Source organism: Oenanthe melanoleuca, chromosome 8 (assembly GCF_029582105.1).
Source record: "Oenanthe melanoleuca isolate GR-GAL-2019-014 chromosome 8, OMel1.0, whole genome shotgun sequence".
In the NCBI taxonomy this organism is placed as follows: Eukaryota; Metazoa; Chordata; class Aves; order Passeriformes; family Muscicapidae; genus Oenanthe; species Oenanthe melanoleuca.
This window is the reverse complement of record NC_079342.1, coordinates 13,163,066-13,179,063: the sequence shown is the minus strand read 5'-3', so window position 1 is coordinate 13,179,063 and position 15,998 is coordinate 13,163,066. Positions and strand designations below refer to the sequence as shown.

The following is a 15,998-nucleotide window of genomic DNA, read 5'->3' as shown; positions in this document are numbered from 1 at the left end:
ATCTGCACACCAGTGGCTTTCTGAAGTTCTACAGAATTCCTGTGAGAAAGCACAGATCAGTACTTAATGGCTAATTTATAATTCTGGAGAAAGAAAAAAAAAAATAAACCCAAAAATTTAAAGCATTCTACAAAAGACCTTCAAACTAAAATGATGATTTGCTGTGAAACACAGAAAACAGCCAAAACTAAACCACAAACTCCTGTTTCATAAACAATTGCAGGAAATACTAAAATCCTTCTGTAATATACTTATCTTCAAATTAGATGACTAACATTTTATAATCCTGCTTAGATACTCTGAAATACCACTGTACTTTCTCAATAATACAAAATTGAAACGATGACAAGGATTTTTTCCTAAAAGATTCTGCTAAGCCTAAAACCAACATCTGACACAACAACATATGTTTACAACTTTTCTATAATCTAGTGCTCGTGGAGAACTTTTTCTGGTCCGCTAAGAAGTTGTAGATAACAAAACATTCATGTAGATTTTTATGTATGAATAGCCTACACCAATCTTATTCCTTCAGTCTGCCCACAAAGTAATGGAAAAGCATTTTGCCATACAGGAATATACAGCCTAAAATCACCCAGAATGAGGAGGCATAGGATGAGAAATTACACTGAGCTGACAATGGCTCTCAAGGTTAACCAAACCAGCAGTTAACACTTCCCACTGTTATAGAAACACAGATAAAGAAAGGTGAGAGAGCTCTGTCCCCACTCAGTTTTTGATCCAGAGGAAAGACCACTAAGCAGCAAGCTGGTCAAGTTTCAATCACAAGTACTTCCACTGCAATTCCAGGTATTGATTCATACAGTACAAGCCAATACTCTCCAATTAACTTAAGGGCAAGGAACCAAAAGGAGAAGAAATCAAAACAAATTCTCTCTTACTTAACTGTAGTGCAACTACAGTAAAAACCTAAATTCCCTGACAGAGCCTTTGTCACAACAACTATGTGGAGAGTGCCTGCTGGCACAGACACAGCTTATGTTGACAGAACTGACTTTATGCTGACATAGCAGTCCCATCATTTCAAACAAACTTTGTTCTTTCCCTTCAGAGGAGGAATTTTTTTTCAGTATGTTATTTCCTTGACCTGTCTGCACTGCCCCAGCTGGGCCTACTCCACCAACTTATATGAAGAGATTCATATAATTTCCAAGTGAGGAACTGCAGTTCTCAAGTCAAGATACAATTCCATTTTAACTTTCTACTGGTTCTCCTGTACTTTAAATTTTACATTCACTAAGTGGAATAAATAGCAATTACTCCAACCTCATTATCAACCAACATAGGCTGACTCTGGAACACAGATGAGTCTCAGACTTGAAAATATTTAGGTTAATTTAATTTAATGAAAAAGAATTCCTGCTCAAAGCTGTGCCATAAGGAAACGCTATAGATACTTCAGAAGAGGCAAATGGTTAAGTAACAAAAAAAACTCTAACGAGCACAAGAGATAGTCAACTCCTAATTAAACTGGCTTCTTTCCCAAACATTCTACACAGCTGTTAAAAAGCCAACTTCTCCTTCTTTCTTTAAAAAGGACATATGAAGGACCACTGCTCATACTAACAAAGTCTTTCCAGCTTCTCACACCACCCCACCAGCAAGTGGGCTTGAAGGAACAAGAAGTTGGGAGAAAACACAGCAAGGACAGCTGATCCCAACTGGCCAAAGGGTTATTCCATATCATATCATATCATATCATATCATATCATATCATATCATATCATATCATATCATATCATATCATATCATATATCATATCATATCATATATCATATCATATCATATATCATATCATATCATATCATATCACACATGCTCAATATTAAAGGCAAATTAAATTAAAGGCAAAGCAGCTGGGGGCTGCTGCTTGGGAACTGGTTGGAAACTGGTCAGTGGATGGCAAGTAACTTTACTGGCCATCACTTGTTTTCTATATTCTAATTCTTTTATCATTCTCATCCTTTCCTTTTTTGTCCTATTAAACTACCCTTATCTCAACACAAAAAATTTAATTTTTACTTTCTGAATCTCTTCCCCATCTCCCTGGGGATGTAGGGTGTTTGAGTGCCTGAGCTGTGTTTAGCTACCTGCTGGGTTAAAACATGACATCCAGTCAGCAGGGAACTCCTCAGACCCCGAGACCTTTAATACGTGATCAAGAGGCGTCTTGCCATAACATCCAATACCTCCTTCAGTACTCTGGGATGAGACCCATCAGGCTCCATGGACTTCTGAATATTCAGCTGAAACAGCTGGTCCCTTACAATTTCAGTGTCCACAAATGAGAACTTACTATTCCCACACTTACAGCACTCAGACACAGGGTACTTGGCAGTCCAAAGCCTTTCATGTTTTCTCCCAGTATGTAAGAACCAGAGCTCTGTATTTTCAAATTCACTTAAAAACAACAGGTTTCTAGCCCAGAATTCTGATGGCAAATGTTACAACCATATTTCAAATAATGATTGCAAAGAGAAAAAATCAATAAAAATCATTAAGAGTTTGCACTTGAATTTGAATTGAAAGTACATTACCCATTTTTAAATATTACTAGGAAAAAACCCCAGCATAAATTGGAAGCTAAGTTACAGCTAAAATTCTTACAATATACCCTTATTCCCCCCCTTAGAAATAACGTATCATATTTAAGGGAAGCATATTATTTACATTTGTTACATTCAAAGACAAGAAAGTACTTTCAGATGCCTAACTAAGAATCACTGGTGAACCACAATAAGTTATGATACTAAGCTGATATATATCCTTTTCAGTAACAATGACAGCAGGGTGGAGTGTTCAGAATGGTATTTATACTAGCAAAAAAGATTTCTTCAAAGTTTAATTTTGAAGTTCAAGATTATTGTGTGTTCTGAAAACAAAGAAAGCAATTCTGCACAAGTCTGAATTCTGAAGACATAAAAGCCCACACCCAGAAATATGGCAACATGAAGAGTAATGAGCAAGTAACTTCGAGAAAAACGAGTAATTTCAAATGCAGTGACTGGATTGTGATAAACACATATTTTTTGCTGCACTGATTTAAAAAGGTAACTCTCCTTGGCTATCACTTCAATTCACTCTGGGAGGTTAACATATCCACAGAGGAACTTCCAGAAAGAAATGGATGTATGCATTTCTGTGGGCCAATACAGTTATTTATCATTTTAACACAAACTTGTGATCTGTTACATTGGCATGGACTGCTGCTGAAGCAGCTTAGGTATGGGCAAACTCACTCAATAATTGCACTAAAATGTTAATGCTGACATATTAAAAGACAAAGAATTGGCATTTTTGCCAAATCATTTTAATAACCATTTGTAATTACTCAGTGAAGTTTAATCCATAAGATTATGTCATCTCCAACTGTAATATTAAGGACTAAGAAATGTGTTGAATCCTCTTGTTATTTTTAATTACTAAGTACATAAACTGAAGAACCACCTTACCTGATAGAGTTTCGGCTCCTGTTTTCTATTTTCATTAAAATTCGTACATCTGATTGAGGAGATGCTGTATAGATTTTTAATCTGAAAAAAAAAAAGCAGCAAAGATGCAGAAATTATGCACAATGACTTTTCTTCCTGTCATCCATAGAAGATGGATATCTTATGCATGTCAACAGCCAAAATAATGTATCTTTTCCATTAAAAAAATAATTTGTCACATATCAGATGTTTTCTATAAATTAGGGTTGTAATTATTAGCATGTTTTTCTAATTATTCTAAAGGGTTATTGTCACCTCCACTGAGGTTAATTACAGTTATATTTTTCAGAATTTCAGTTGCTTTATTTGGTCTTTATGCTGTTGAGTCAGTTTCTTAATTTTTTGCTGGCTTAAGTTTGGTGGCTGTAGCCCAGGGTTAGGTGCTTGGTGAATGTTAGGATGTTTTTCACCACAGAAATTAAAGGTGTACTGCTGACTGGGAACTCAGCTCTGCAAGCTGATAGTGCAGCTAGTTTAGGCCATGTATTCAGAACCATTCCCTTTTATTAGTGCATTAGGACAACCAGGCAGGAAAGTTATTCACTACACACCTTTGACAAACGACAGGATCTGACTCCACTGGATCAATATATGGCTTGAGGATATCAGCAAGTGTTTTATCATCAGGCACCCTTTCAGCAAAGATAAAAATCAAGCATGTGAGACATCACTCATCATGTAGACAAATATCTATTGTGAGTCACCTGGAGGAAGCAGTATATTAGCATGCTACAATGGCACAGCTGAGTAGTTTATGGGAGGATCATAAATGTGTATCAGTACTGCACAGATATGGGCAGCTTTATCTCAATTTCAACACTGGGATTTCACAGGCATGTATGAGGAGTAAACAGATATATATCTCTAGTTTCTAACCCTGCAAAATAAACATGCTGTTCCTGCAGGCCTAGAAGCAGACAAGGACATACTCCTCATCTCCCTTCAGGCTAGGAAAAAAGGAGAAACATTTGTCAATAGAAGCTTATTTTTTTGGTTTTTAAAATGTGTTTGTGGACTTTTCTGCAAAGCAAACAATGCAACCATTTCACCCTGTATGAAGGTCAGCTCCAGAGTGCAGGTGAGGACAGGTGGCAAATTGTGCTGAACATCTGCTCCATGAGAGGAGAGTATGTTAGGTGTAGGGGTACTATTATTATGAATATATAAACTCTCTACTTTCACAGAGAAAAGGACTAACAAGCATTATGCCTGATTTGGAAAGTCTGCTAGCTTTCAGAGAGAAAAGGACGACACAACTTTCAATATTTTTTAGATTGAAATGCCCTTTTATTGAACACTAAAATTAATACTTGAATTTAACTTGTATAATAGAACTCAGTAAGAACTGATCAAAATATTTTGCAGTTCAATTTCAGCAGATTAATTTAAACTATATAAAAATATTTTTTAAAGCTCTGTACCCTTTTAAAGTGTATTCAGCATGACAGTGAGGAAATATGAGCTTCAAATGCCAGTAGAACTTGTTCTCCCTGAAAACAAAAAGAAATGCATATCCTTAGTCAGTAACAACTACCTTTTTTTCTATCATAAAGCTTGGTAATCTACAGCATTGGTGCAGAAGAAAATACATGGCTTTAAAGAGTAAAAGGGGCATGCAGAGAAGCTGATATGTCCTTTGAAAGATGTAATGCTCCCACATCCTGCTAAATTTCAAGTCCTCACAGGATGAAAATCAGTTCCTTACAAATATAATAACCAATTAACTGATCAATAGTATTTCACATTTTAAAAGTGAGTATATTCCAGCTGCCCTTTATTTCAGAAAAGGAAACTGTTTTTAGGCATATCACCCAGGACAGATTACCAGACCTCTGCAACAATAATAGCCAGTCCCAGCTGAGGCCAGGTCCTACAGAACACAGGGGACTCAACTTTTTCCAGCAATGATGGCCTCAACAGAAAATGTGTCATGGCCAGGGAAGGAAGTTGCCTTCTGGCATAACACGGATAAGAGAAGTTAGAAAGAACAAACATTTTACAGAAAGATCGTAAAACTGGTACAGACACAGTGATGTCACATTCCTTTCTTCTGTATGTTAGTTATTTTTAAGACCCACCTTCCCTTTTCAGCTAGCATACCTGAGAACAGAAGCTACTGAAGCATAGCTTGAGAGCAGTATCATCTTAGGCAGTATTTCTAGAGAATATTTTGCTAGATAAGGCAATCTCTACTTGCCTTTTTGCTCATTTGCAGAATATCTGCAGAAACTTTTCTAAAATAATTTCCTAAAAGAAAGCACAATCTAAAAGGTAGGTTCCTGACCTTTTTCTTTGGTTCAGAAATTCATGCTTGCGACAAACAGCAAAGATTTAGAGCTCAAACACCTGTGAAGCACAGGGACATCTAATGGCATCTTTTTTTAAACCTTAATTTAAGACCAATGAATCATTGCATCCAGGATAATCACCCTCAGTTATGCAGAGATTCTGGTCTACAATAAAAAGTAAACACAGTGTTGCTCCAACACGTTGTTTAATTTGTTTATCAGGCAAATGAAACATTATCCAGCAGGTTCTAGCTGGCTGCAGAGAGGAGTGTACGTGCATCCACGAGCAAAACAGTAAACTTAGCTGCTAAGATCAATTAACTGTGATATCAATTTTAAATGCAAGCACTTTTTATACAGTGAGCTTATCAAATAAGTAATTCCCTTACCTAGTTGTTCCTAGGAGAAAAGTGAGTTTTACAGCTGAACTATACTTTCTGGAGTAAAAGTAAAATCAGATGTATTAATATTTACCAAAAAAAGAGCAAGCAGGAACTCCCAGCTCCAATAAAATAATAATTAGAATAAAATAAATTAATGAAGCCCAGGGTCCCCAAAGCAACATGTGCCTCAGTAGAGTTGTGCAGCATGCCTTGTGATTCCTTTCTTCTCTCTGCTCATGTTTGTTAAAGTGGAGAATGGGAATGCCTTGAATGAGAAGGTGGAACTAGAGAACATAGATCTGGAAGAGGTAAGAAGATTGTATGACCAGAGCTGTAGGGTAACACAGAAAACATTATTAATCATATAGCATATATATAACCAGGAGCTGGCATAGTATTTGGGCCTGTGAATTTTATGCTATTTTGCATATTGGTATGACAGTCTTATATTACCAAACTGAAAATGTTTTGAAATAACTCAAAAACCATTGAGTGGAATTTTGGGAGCTTTTGCAACGTAAGTAAAACAAGGTTTTGCAATTCTTATCTTGACAGCTGAAGGAAGCACCAATGCTACACACAGAGCAAACTGAAATATCAATAGTGTTATGTAACCAGTTCAGCTCCCTTGCGATTAACAAGCTTGTGATTCCTCTTAGACACGTTAATATCTGCTATTTAACATGGAATGGTGTTATTTCAAAGCACTTTTCCAGGGAGACTAGTAAAAGTTAGTAAGCTTTAGACACAGAAATAGAGTCACCACCATTAGCTGAAGGAATTGCTTCTGATTATTAAAATATTTATAAGGACTGTTCAGATGAGGGTTTTATTCTATGTCATTAACTAACATGAGGCTTGCTAGCATGTTTTCATTTAACTCATCATCTTCCACATTTTTTTCAAAAAGCCCATGTTCATCTATTCTAAGTGACCAATCCTTTATGTGACACTTTGGTTTTTAAATCAAGAGAGCCAAAGCATGAGAGAGACAAACCATAACACAGCTCATAGGAACAGATGGCCCAAAGGACTATATGTAACACAGGCACTTGAAAAAGAAGTGCTCCAAAAAGAACTTGTAGCAATCTGCTACCTGTTGCTAGGAACACTCTTCATGTGTCTATACAAACAGTTGTCACACAGCACATCCTCATTTCACATGCAAGACTAATTCCCTGTGGGCTCACTGAGGCAGACTCAGTTCATCACTGCAGCTGTAAAATCAGCTTAAGAGGATTCTTCTCAGACTTCCGCCCTCCCTCCCCCTTCCAGGCACAATCTAGTCTACAGAAAGTGCTGTGAATCAGGCAAGCTGAAGTTAAAAAGTTCACTTCTCATCAAAAAGTTCCACTTTGAAAACACAGAAATGTTTTTTTTCTCACCAAACTAGTACCATAGCTGGCAATTAATGACTTCATCTCTCTTCAAAGAACTCTTGCCTGGAAGTAAATGGCAAGCAGAAAGAGGCAAGACAGTTAAAGAACAGTATAGAAGTAGGCAAGGGAAAAAAGAAGCTTGGAACAGGAATAACCTCATACTCTTCACTGTACAATGAGGTCTTGAAAAACAAGTGGCTGGGTGCCTGTTACTGAAGTGAAGCATCCCTCACCATTACTGATGTGTGCCCAGAGAACTTAATGTCAACTGTAGATGCTATCAGAGCTGCTTCACAACAAGTTCTGACCAAAGTTAGATATCCTGGCTCCAGATCTCACTGACTCCATATTTCCTTCAAATACAACAGACATGTAGTATGTTCATTTTCTAAATGAAAATGCCTAACTGAATAAATCATCTGCATTTCAGTAACAGCTCACTCCATAATCATTCCATGCCACTCTGCTGCCATGGAATGCCCCTCCAACAGTGCCCTGGCTTTTTGGATACCAAGGCACTGACTATAAAACTACCAAACAGCAGAGATCTGGGTGAAGCATAAGCACATCAGTGATGCCAGCAGTAAAAGCAGCATCATAGCCCATCCCTGCACTGCTCAGTTTCATCTCCTATTCTGGCTACTTCAGAAGCATGGAAATTGGATGAGAAGGAAAAGGGGAACCAAGCACCTGTCTCCCTGCATGAGACGTAGATGCAAAATAAATTCAGAACTGCAAAGGCTGTTTCAGAGCTACAATTTTACAAAAAGTAACTACCTACCTTTCATTTTTCCAAAAACTTCCAAAAACTTATTTTGTCATCAACTGTAGCTCTCCCAGAACTGCATGTAAATGAGTTAAAAATTTTTCACAGCAATAGAACATTTTTCCAACAATGGAACATTTTTCTTCTAATGTTACAAAGACAGCAGCAGAATATACAAAGTGGCTGTCTCCTCCAGCTGGCTCTCAGAACAGCTGCAAAAATTTTCACTACCTTTACAGTTACAGCAGTACCTAAGAAGATGCTCAAAATACTGTGATTGTAGACAGTACAGCTGCTGGGAATTAAAGGACTGACCTACAAAGTTCTCTGGACTTGGACATACCTGTTAAGTGCCTTGGCAGATTTCTAGAAGTGTGTAATGTTTACACGCATTTGTTAAAAAATATATGAAATTATCTCATAAAGCTTAACTTTCTTATCTCAGCTTCCTCTGAGCATTTCCTCTCAGTTTTGTCTAGAATGCAACAGAGCTATTTTAAACATGTTTGTAAATGTGTATGTATAAATGTACGTAAACTAAACTATTTATTGACAAAAATTCCAAATTCATCACATCTTAAGACATCAACTGCAGTTCTGGCTCTACAGAAGTACTTCACTGCCAGCCTGTCAGAGATAGTGATTCATTGATTATTTTGTTTCAATTTAGCAACTAGTATTCTTAAAATATTAGTATACAGGATATCTTACATCAACATGCAAATACTGTAGTTTCCTGTCTCTTTCATTTTTGAATTCATAGAAGTGATTAAAAGGACATGAAGTTTAATGACAGATCAGTTACCCTTTCATCTGACAATACCCAGTACTCTCTCAGAATACACTGAAGTTTAACTGAAGTACTGGGAATTCAGCTTGTATAATTTTGGATAATATTGCCTTCCTCGACTTCCCTTAGCAACTTAACTTTCTTCCTCATGGGTTCAAGAAAGCAAGCAAACCTATGTATTAAGTAACAACTAAATTCAAGTTTAACAGCTGCAGCAGTGTAATATTAAGTCAAAACCCAGCTCAGAAAACACCTTGCTATATTCTCAAAATCAACACTTCAAACAATAATTTTAATTATCTCCATCTAGCTGAAGATTAGAGTTGACATTTTAGGACCTCCAGGTGTAACACTGATGATCTCCTAAATTATGTTAATGCCAAATCTCCACACTGTATTCTTCTCTCATAACTACATCAAAGAACAGAGGTAATGTAAAAACTTCCTCTTTCTCCCACATACATCCCTCTGACCAAATGCTCCCAGGCTGCAAGCAGCCTGCTACAAGTGAGGTTTGTAGTCCTCTGGCCCCTCTTGGTGGGGAGGAGAGGTAAAAAGGATTTTGCCTGGGAGACAGGCTGTGAATGGAGTGTGGAGGAAGCTGGCTGGAGATGTCTAGGACAGTGCAAGCAGCAGGGAGGGCTGGAGCAGGGCAGCACAAGCTGCAGAGCTCAGGGAACTGCACTGCCCCATTTCAGTGTCTCACCACAGCATCTCCTGCCAGGAAACTGGAGCTCCGGACTTGCAAGCTCATTCCCCTCTTCCCATTGACCTGCTGGCTGGAGCTTCCCAGCTGGTGCTCCTGCCCTTGGTTTCAGCCTGGCCTCATCCTTCACCCCTCTCCCAGAGGCCTCCTATTCCAGCAATTCATCCCATCAACTCCACGGCAGAATGGATCCAGTGTGGAACTCAGCTGTGCTGAAAATAAGGGCACCACAGAAAATGTAGGGTGAAGGAGCACTTTAAAAATAATTTATGAACAAGAAGTCAGATGCATCATGAGTTCACACCCTGGACTCAGACACTACTTTCTAATGACCCTCCATAACCTAGATATTCAATATTACACATTAGTCCAATCCATGTGTTGCCCAGCATTGGCACATATGCTTTCACAACATCCGATTTAGCAAACAAACCCATGGAATCCAGGAAATGAAGTCTGATTAACACATCCAAACAACATTGATCTGTCCTCCAGCACTGGCACAGACAGGGGATGACACAAGAATACATCTTGTACTTCCTAGTTTTGGACTACTCTCATTCCTGCCTTGTACTGCCCAACAGCTTGGCTCACAAGGGAGAGTGTCAAGAGGACATGGGAGAAGCCTGTTCTCAGTTTTCCACGCACAGATGTTGAGCAGCTTCCAGCCTCCACCCTCTGGAGCAATCTGTCTGCAAATCTCAACTTACAAACAACACGAGAAGGGGCTCTCATCTACGGGAGAGGGACACAGTGGACCCTGAGCACTGCCAGGTGCTAAGCTCATATAATGGATATGTGACTATTCACACAGCTTTACCTCATGTCAATGTGATATCCAACAAAATGTTATAGGTGTCGTGAAGTCCCATGACAGAGGTGCTAAATGCCTGAAAATCACTGGTTTGACCAAACCTGAGTCCTTAGAACTCATTTAAAGAGAGTAGGCAGAACATGCCAATTAAAAAATCAAACCAAACATTCAGAAAACAACAAAAAAACCCCAAAACCCAGATATTAATGCTTAATCTGCATCACTGAATTCAAACAGCCCATTGATGTGTGAATAACAGTAGCAGCAATAGAGAGGAAATATATCCTTTGTACAATAATCACTGAGCATATTCCATACTCCTGTACAGCATTTGCAAGAAAAGGACAGTGATTTCCTATGCTCTTCTGGACAGAGAATATAACCAAGTCCTTTCTGGTAGGAAGTAAATGTCCCAGACAAGCTACAATTTCACAGCAACAGTAAAAGTTCCCCAGGACTTTATGAATGACCAACCACTAAGGCATTCTACCAGAAAGCTCATGAAATATTTCCATGGCTATTTGCCAAGAAGTCACCTTCCTTGCCCCATTCTCTTAGTTTTAAAATCTGGTTCTGTTAAAACAAAAAGTACACAAAACACATGAAAGCATAATCTGCTCAAAAAAGGCTTTCTAGAGGAAAAAGAAAATGGTTCATGAAGGCAAATATCTTGTCAGTACAGCACTGTACCATGCCCAAGATCTTCCCAAAGCTGTCAAACCTCCCTGTGTCTGTTCCTCTTCTGTCCTTTTAGCTACTGACCCCAGCACTCCTGGGCTTCCTGCACTTGCTCTCGAGGGCTGCTCCTTAAACACACTTAACGAGTATAGGGTATGTCATTTTATCTGTAACACTGAGGAAATTCCCCATTCAAGTGAAACTCAGCTCTAAGCCTGAGATACTTTTTGCAGCATGAGACTAGTAAAAGGGGTCTGTATAAGGTAGAGCATGCAGCCAAAGACAGGGAAGTCAGTGCAGAGGGAGGCAACCTTGCAAAGGTCTGGAACAGACCTGGTCTGTTCTGAAAGGAGACCTATAAAACTGGAGGGCAGAGGGAGGAAAAAATACGTGAGATTTCCTTTCTTTCCATTGGTTCAGTCTGGGTTTTCTCTTAACAGAACTGATATAATATGTATCTTTAAAAGGCTACATTTCTATATCTATTTGATGCCTAACATTCTACTAAAATCTACTCTATGTGCAAAACCAAAGCCCCCTGCTTTTCCCTAAAGCAGCTAAACGACGCAGGTGGGTGTATTGAGCAGTCTCCAGGTGGGTTATTACTCTGTCAGAGGCAGACCTCTGGTGGCCAGCCAGAGACTGACACCATGGAGTGTACAGCTCCCAGAGCAGAGGGAAAACACTTCCTGAAAACACAAATTGCCAAAACTGAGACCTTGAACAAAACAAGGAAAGGAGCCATCAGGGGGATGTGATGCCAATGTCATTGCTGTGAGAAGCTCAGAAGGCATTTATATTTGACCCCAGTATATCACTGAGCTGAACCATAGACCTGATTCCTGTCACAATTAAATACCTAGTAATTTCTTTCATCTTTACTGTGAAAATACTTTAAATTTCAATCTCCGGATATCACAGAAAAAGCACAGAGCAGATAAAGGAAGAAATCTTTAAATTTTCCTTAGCCTTCTTCCTGAAATTGTATCTGTCTGCTCTTGTCTCTCTAAGCCATGCTGTATCAAACATTCCCATTTTCCAGCACAGCAACTCCCAGCACAGAATGCAACTCAGGTACTGAAGCACCTCTTCAGATCTGAAGTCAGCCTTTTCAGAGATAGGGATTTGTGCAAGCTTTCTACATCAACCCTCTATCATAAAACCTCCAAAGAAGCATTTTCCTTTTCCAGCAAAAAACCTAAGTGTTAATTAAAAGACCAGAACAGCACTGATTCTTCCTACTGTTACTCAGTGTTAGCATTTTTCAAAATAAAGCATGAATTATGTAAGCTGTTAAACTGAGCTCAAAGAACCTAAAGAAAATGAAAACGTAAAGCATGAAATATTAAACAGCTTTTGCAAAAAAATGGTTCTTTTAACAGATTTTAAAGCAAGCATATTGGTATGAACTCAAATTCTCATGTTAGGAAAATAAAATATTGCTGACTGTAACCAGCTGAAGACTCACACGAAATTGAAGGTGGTAGAATTTTCTCTTCTTTTTGTAAATCCAACAGGCAGTGTTTTTAGCTCAATATTACACCCTCGAGCTTTGTTCCTCAAGCAGTATAACTAGGAAAAAATAAAAACATTTTTTAAAGAAAATCTGAATACATAACCCCTCTGAAAACGGAACAATAAAAAGCTGACAGGAATTATGAGAATACTATAGAAAAGGCCGTATTTAGTGAAATACTTTTAAGCTTTACAAAACCATAATGAATGAAAAAAGTAAGCCTAAGAAACTCTCTGAAACATTTTTAAAGTTTTTTTACTATTAATAAAGAACACGCCAATGTCCTCCTCATAGTAAAAGTTCTTTAACATACCATGAAAGTCACAGTGTGACCATTTTTAGTTTGAGGAATATGTCTGGTTGCTGAAAGAGCTTCAGCAAAAACTCCTTCCCCCTTAGGAGGCTGGTTTTTTTGTCACTCTTGTTTAGATTTAATCTTTGAAGAACTCCAGCTGTCTTCATTTGGTATATAGGGAACCAAATAACAATTTTTAAGTGATTAATAAATCCACTGTTTACCTGGGAAGCGCGTACTTAAAAATTTTAAAGTTGTGGAAGTGTAAGGGAACATTCAGACCTTCTTAATGCACATCTATCATCCAACAGCAACAGTGGTCATGCATAAATTTTAAGAATTGTTAGTGATCTTTTCTTTCAAGCAACTGAATATAACCATCAATACTATTGCTGCAAAAATCTAGAGACTTCTTTTGATTTCTGGCTCTAGAATTCACGGTCATTCATACCTTCATAAGAGAGTCATGGAATCTGGACTGGGACTGCCTCAGTGGGAATTCAAAGGTAGCCAACCCTAATTCCAACAGAGCAAAAGGAGAATCAAAAACTTACAAGTCTCTTTGTTGCTGGACTATGCACAATACAATGTCGAGCAGCAGCATCAGCTGTCCTTCCTACATCTTCCAGGAAACGATAATCTGAAGGTTAAATAGAACAAAGAACAATGTAGGGCCAGCCTAGTAAAACCAGGGAGTTTTAGAACACACAAGGTATGTTCTTACCACTCAGAAGGTTCAAGTCAGTAAATTCATTTACAGAGACAAATGCTGTTTTATCCCTGACTCCATTACAGCTCAGGGCAAGCTTATGTTTCTTTACACACAACAGGCTGAAATGACAAAAAAAAAAAAATAAAATTAACATGTTCAGCACAGGAGTGGGGAAAATAAACACAGCTATTTAGTTCAGATAACAGATACCTGCACGAATATTTCATGCATCGTGGACATCTGTACTTAGCTTCTTCTTTGCTACAGGTTTCACACCTGAAAGAAGCAAAAAACATTTCTCAGTAAAGCAGCATTTCTGCACCTGACTGGCCTGCTCAAAAACCAGGCACTAGGCCATTCATCAGCATTTTCAAGAAAAGCTATTGTAAGTGCACCTTGAAAGAAGAAAAAGAAAACACAAACACCCTGGATCAGGAATGGTGGCAGACAAAACAACACAAGCTATGGAGAGTACCTTTAAACACACACACATTAAAACACTGTAGATGCTCGAAAGAAAATAAACCACATGCTAACTGCTAAACATAACATAAACGTAGCAAGCCTTAATCAGTTTATGCTTTGTGGCCTGGCTATATCAGTGCTTTTCTCCTTTTCCATCACCTGTAATGTGTACTATACCATGCTGGCTCAGAACACTCCCAGTTAAAGGCACACGGAAAATAAATTTCAAGGATTAAGGCACACTAAACCCCGAACAATGCATCCCATTTTTCACTGAAACTAAAAGAGCATGACAACATAGTCAGCCAAACAACTTCTGGCTGTCAGCAGTGGAAACTCCAAAGTCAGGGAACCTTTCAGGCACAATGTGTGAATCTTATCAATATAACTAATAAATACCAGTGAAAACTAAATTCCTTTACAAATATGACCATGTATTTTTCCCTAGGCTATTAAAACAGCTGTTTCTCCCAGTCTCAGGAAAAAGATCTTGATATGCCAACTGAAAAACTCATCACTCTTATTTTAAATCTGACAAACAGAAAAGAGAAATAACATTTCTCTCACATCAGTAGTTTTCGAGAATAGCACAACAGTACAACCAACAGGAGATAAATGTCAGCCCCAACCCGTTTCTCTTCCTCTCCCCACCACGTGCGCGCTGCTTGCTGGTAGTGAGGGCCTGAAGGACAAGCCCAGCAACAGCATCGCCGGACGAGCTGTGTGAATGAGCAGCACAAAGCCATCCCAAGAACCGGAAAAAAGGGTTTCAAACACTTCAAACCAGAAGCGGGAGTTGCTCTGAACAGGGATTCCCGTTCGCTGCCCTGCAGGATCTCCGCAGTGCCCGCTGCCATCACCGCCCCAGCGAGGCTCTGCCCGGCGCCCCCCGCGCGGCCCCTCGCTCGGCCGGGCCTCACCCGCGCGGGAGCAGGCCCTGCAGGGCACAGGGCCACCGCCGAGCCCCGGGGAAGGCGCTCCCGAGCCAGTGCGGCCGCTGCCGCCGCCGTGCCGTACCTGTGCAGGGACATCTTCCCGCCGCCCGCCGCCCTCCCGGCGCCTCCGCGCCCGTCCCGCTCCGCCATGGCCGCGCCGCGGGGCCTCACGGCGCATGAGCGGCCTCTGCTGCGCGCCGGCGCCTCCTGCCGGCCGCGAGCCCCGGCGCAGCCGCACGAGGCTCCCCGGAGCCGGCGTGCCGGGAGCTGAGGGGACCCGGGAGATGAGGGGATCCGAGAGCTGGCGGGATCTGGGACCTGAGGGGATCCGGGAGCTGAGGGGATCCGGGAGATGAGGGGTTTTGAGACCTGAGGGGATCCGGGAGCTGAGGGGATCCGAGAGCTGGCGGGATCTGGGACCTGAGGGGATCCGGGAGATGAGGGGATCCGAGAGCTGGCGGGATCTGGGACCTGAGGGGATCCGGGAGATGAGGGGATCCGAGAGCTGGCGGGATCTGGGACCTGAGGGGATCCGGAGGCTGAGGGGATCTGTCCCAGCCAGGGAGGCTTTCCAGAGCACAGAGCACTCGGACCCTCCCGCCCCACGGCACAGCACTCCCACCAGGTGACACCGGACATCGCTCCTTACCTGTCCGTGTCCCGCTGTCGTCCCCGCTGTCTGCGTGGGATGTGCATTTTTGCCTCAACTACGGAAATACTCAAATCCGAGCAGCCTTATAAACTCCTTGCTTTTAAAAT

The 15,998-nt window shown here is 40.2% G+C and overlaps 1 protein-coding gene across 1 annotated transcript in view; it reads right to left on the bottom strand.

Annotated features, from left to right (window-relative positions):
- Positions 1 to 15,878, bottom strand: part of ZNHIT6 (zinc finger HIT-type containing 6) — a 32,018-nt gene extending 16,140 nt beyond the window's left edge. Inside the window, exons 1-8 of the mRNA XM_056497835.1 lie at positions 15,322 to 15,878; positions 14,050 to 14,115; positions 13,852 to 13,958; positions 13,682 to 13,767; positions 12,785 to 12,888; positions 4,934 to 5,002; positions 4,064 to 4,144; positions 3,474 to 3,554 (exon numbers count right to left, since the gene is read on the bottom strand). Coding sequence (XP_056353810.1) covers positions 3,474 to 3,554; positions 4,064 to 4,144; positions 4,934 to 5,002; positions 12,785 to 12,888; positions 13,682 to 13,767; positions 13,852 to 13,958; positions 14,050 to 14,115; positions 15,322 to 15,878 — 1,151 coding nt within the window. The remainder of the gene's footprint in view (positions 1 to 3,473; positions 3,555 to 4,063; positions 4,145 to 4,933; positions 5,003 to 12,784; positions 12,889 to 13,681; positions 13,768 to 13,851; positions 13,959 to 14,049; positions 14,116 to 15,321) is intronic.
- Positions 15,879 to 15,998: the final 120 nt, after the last annotated feature.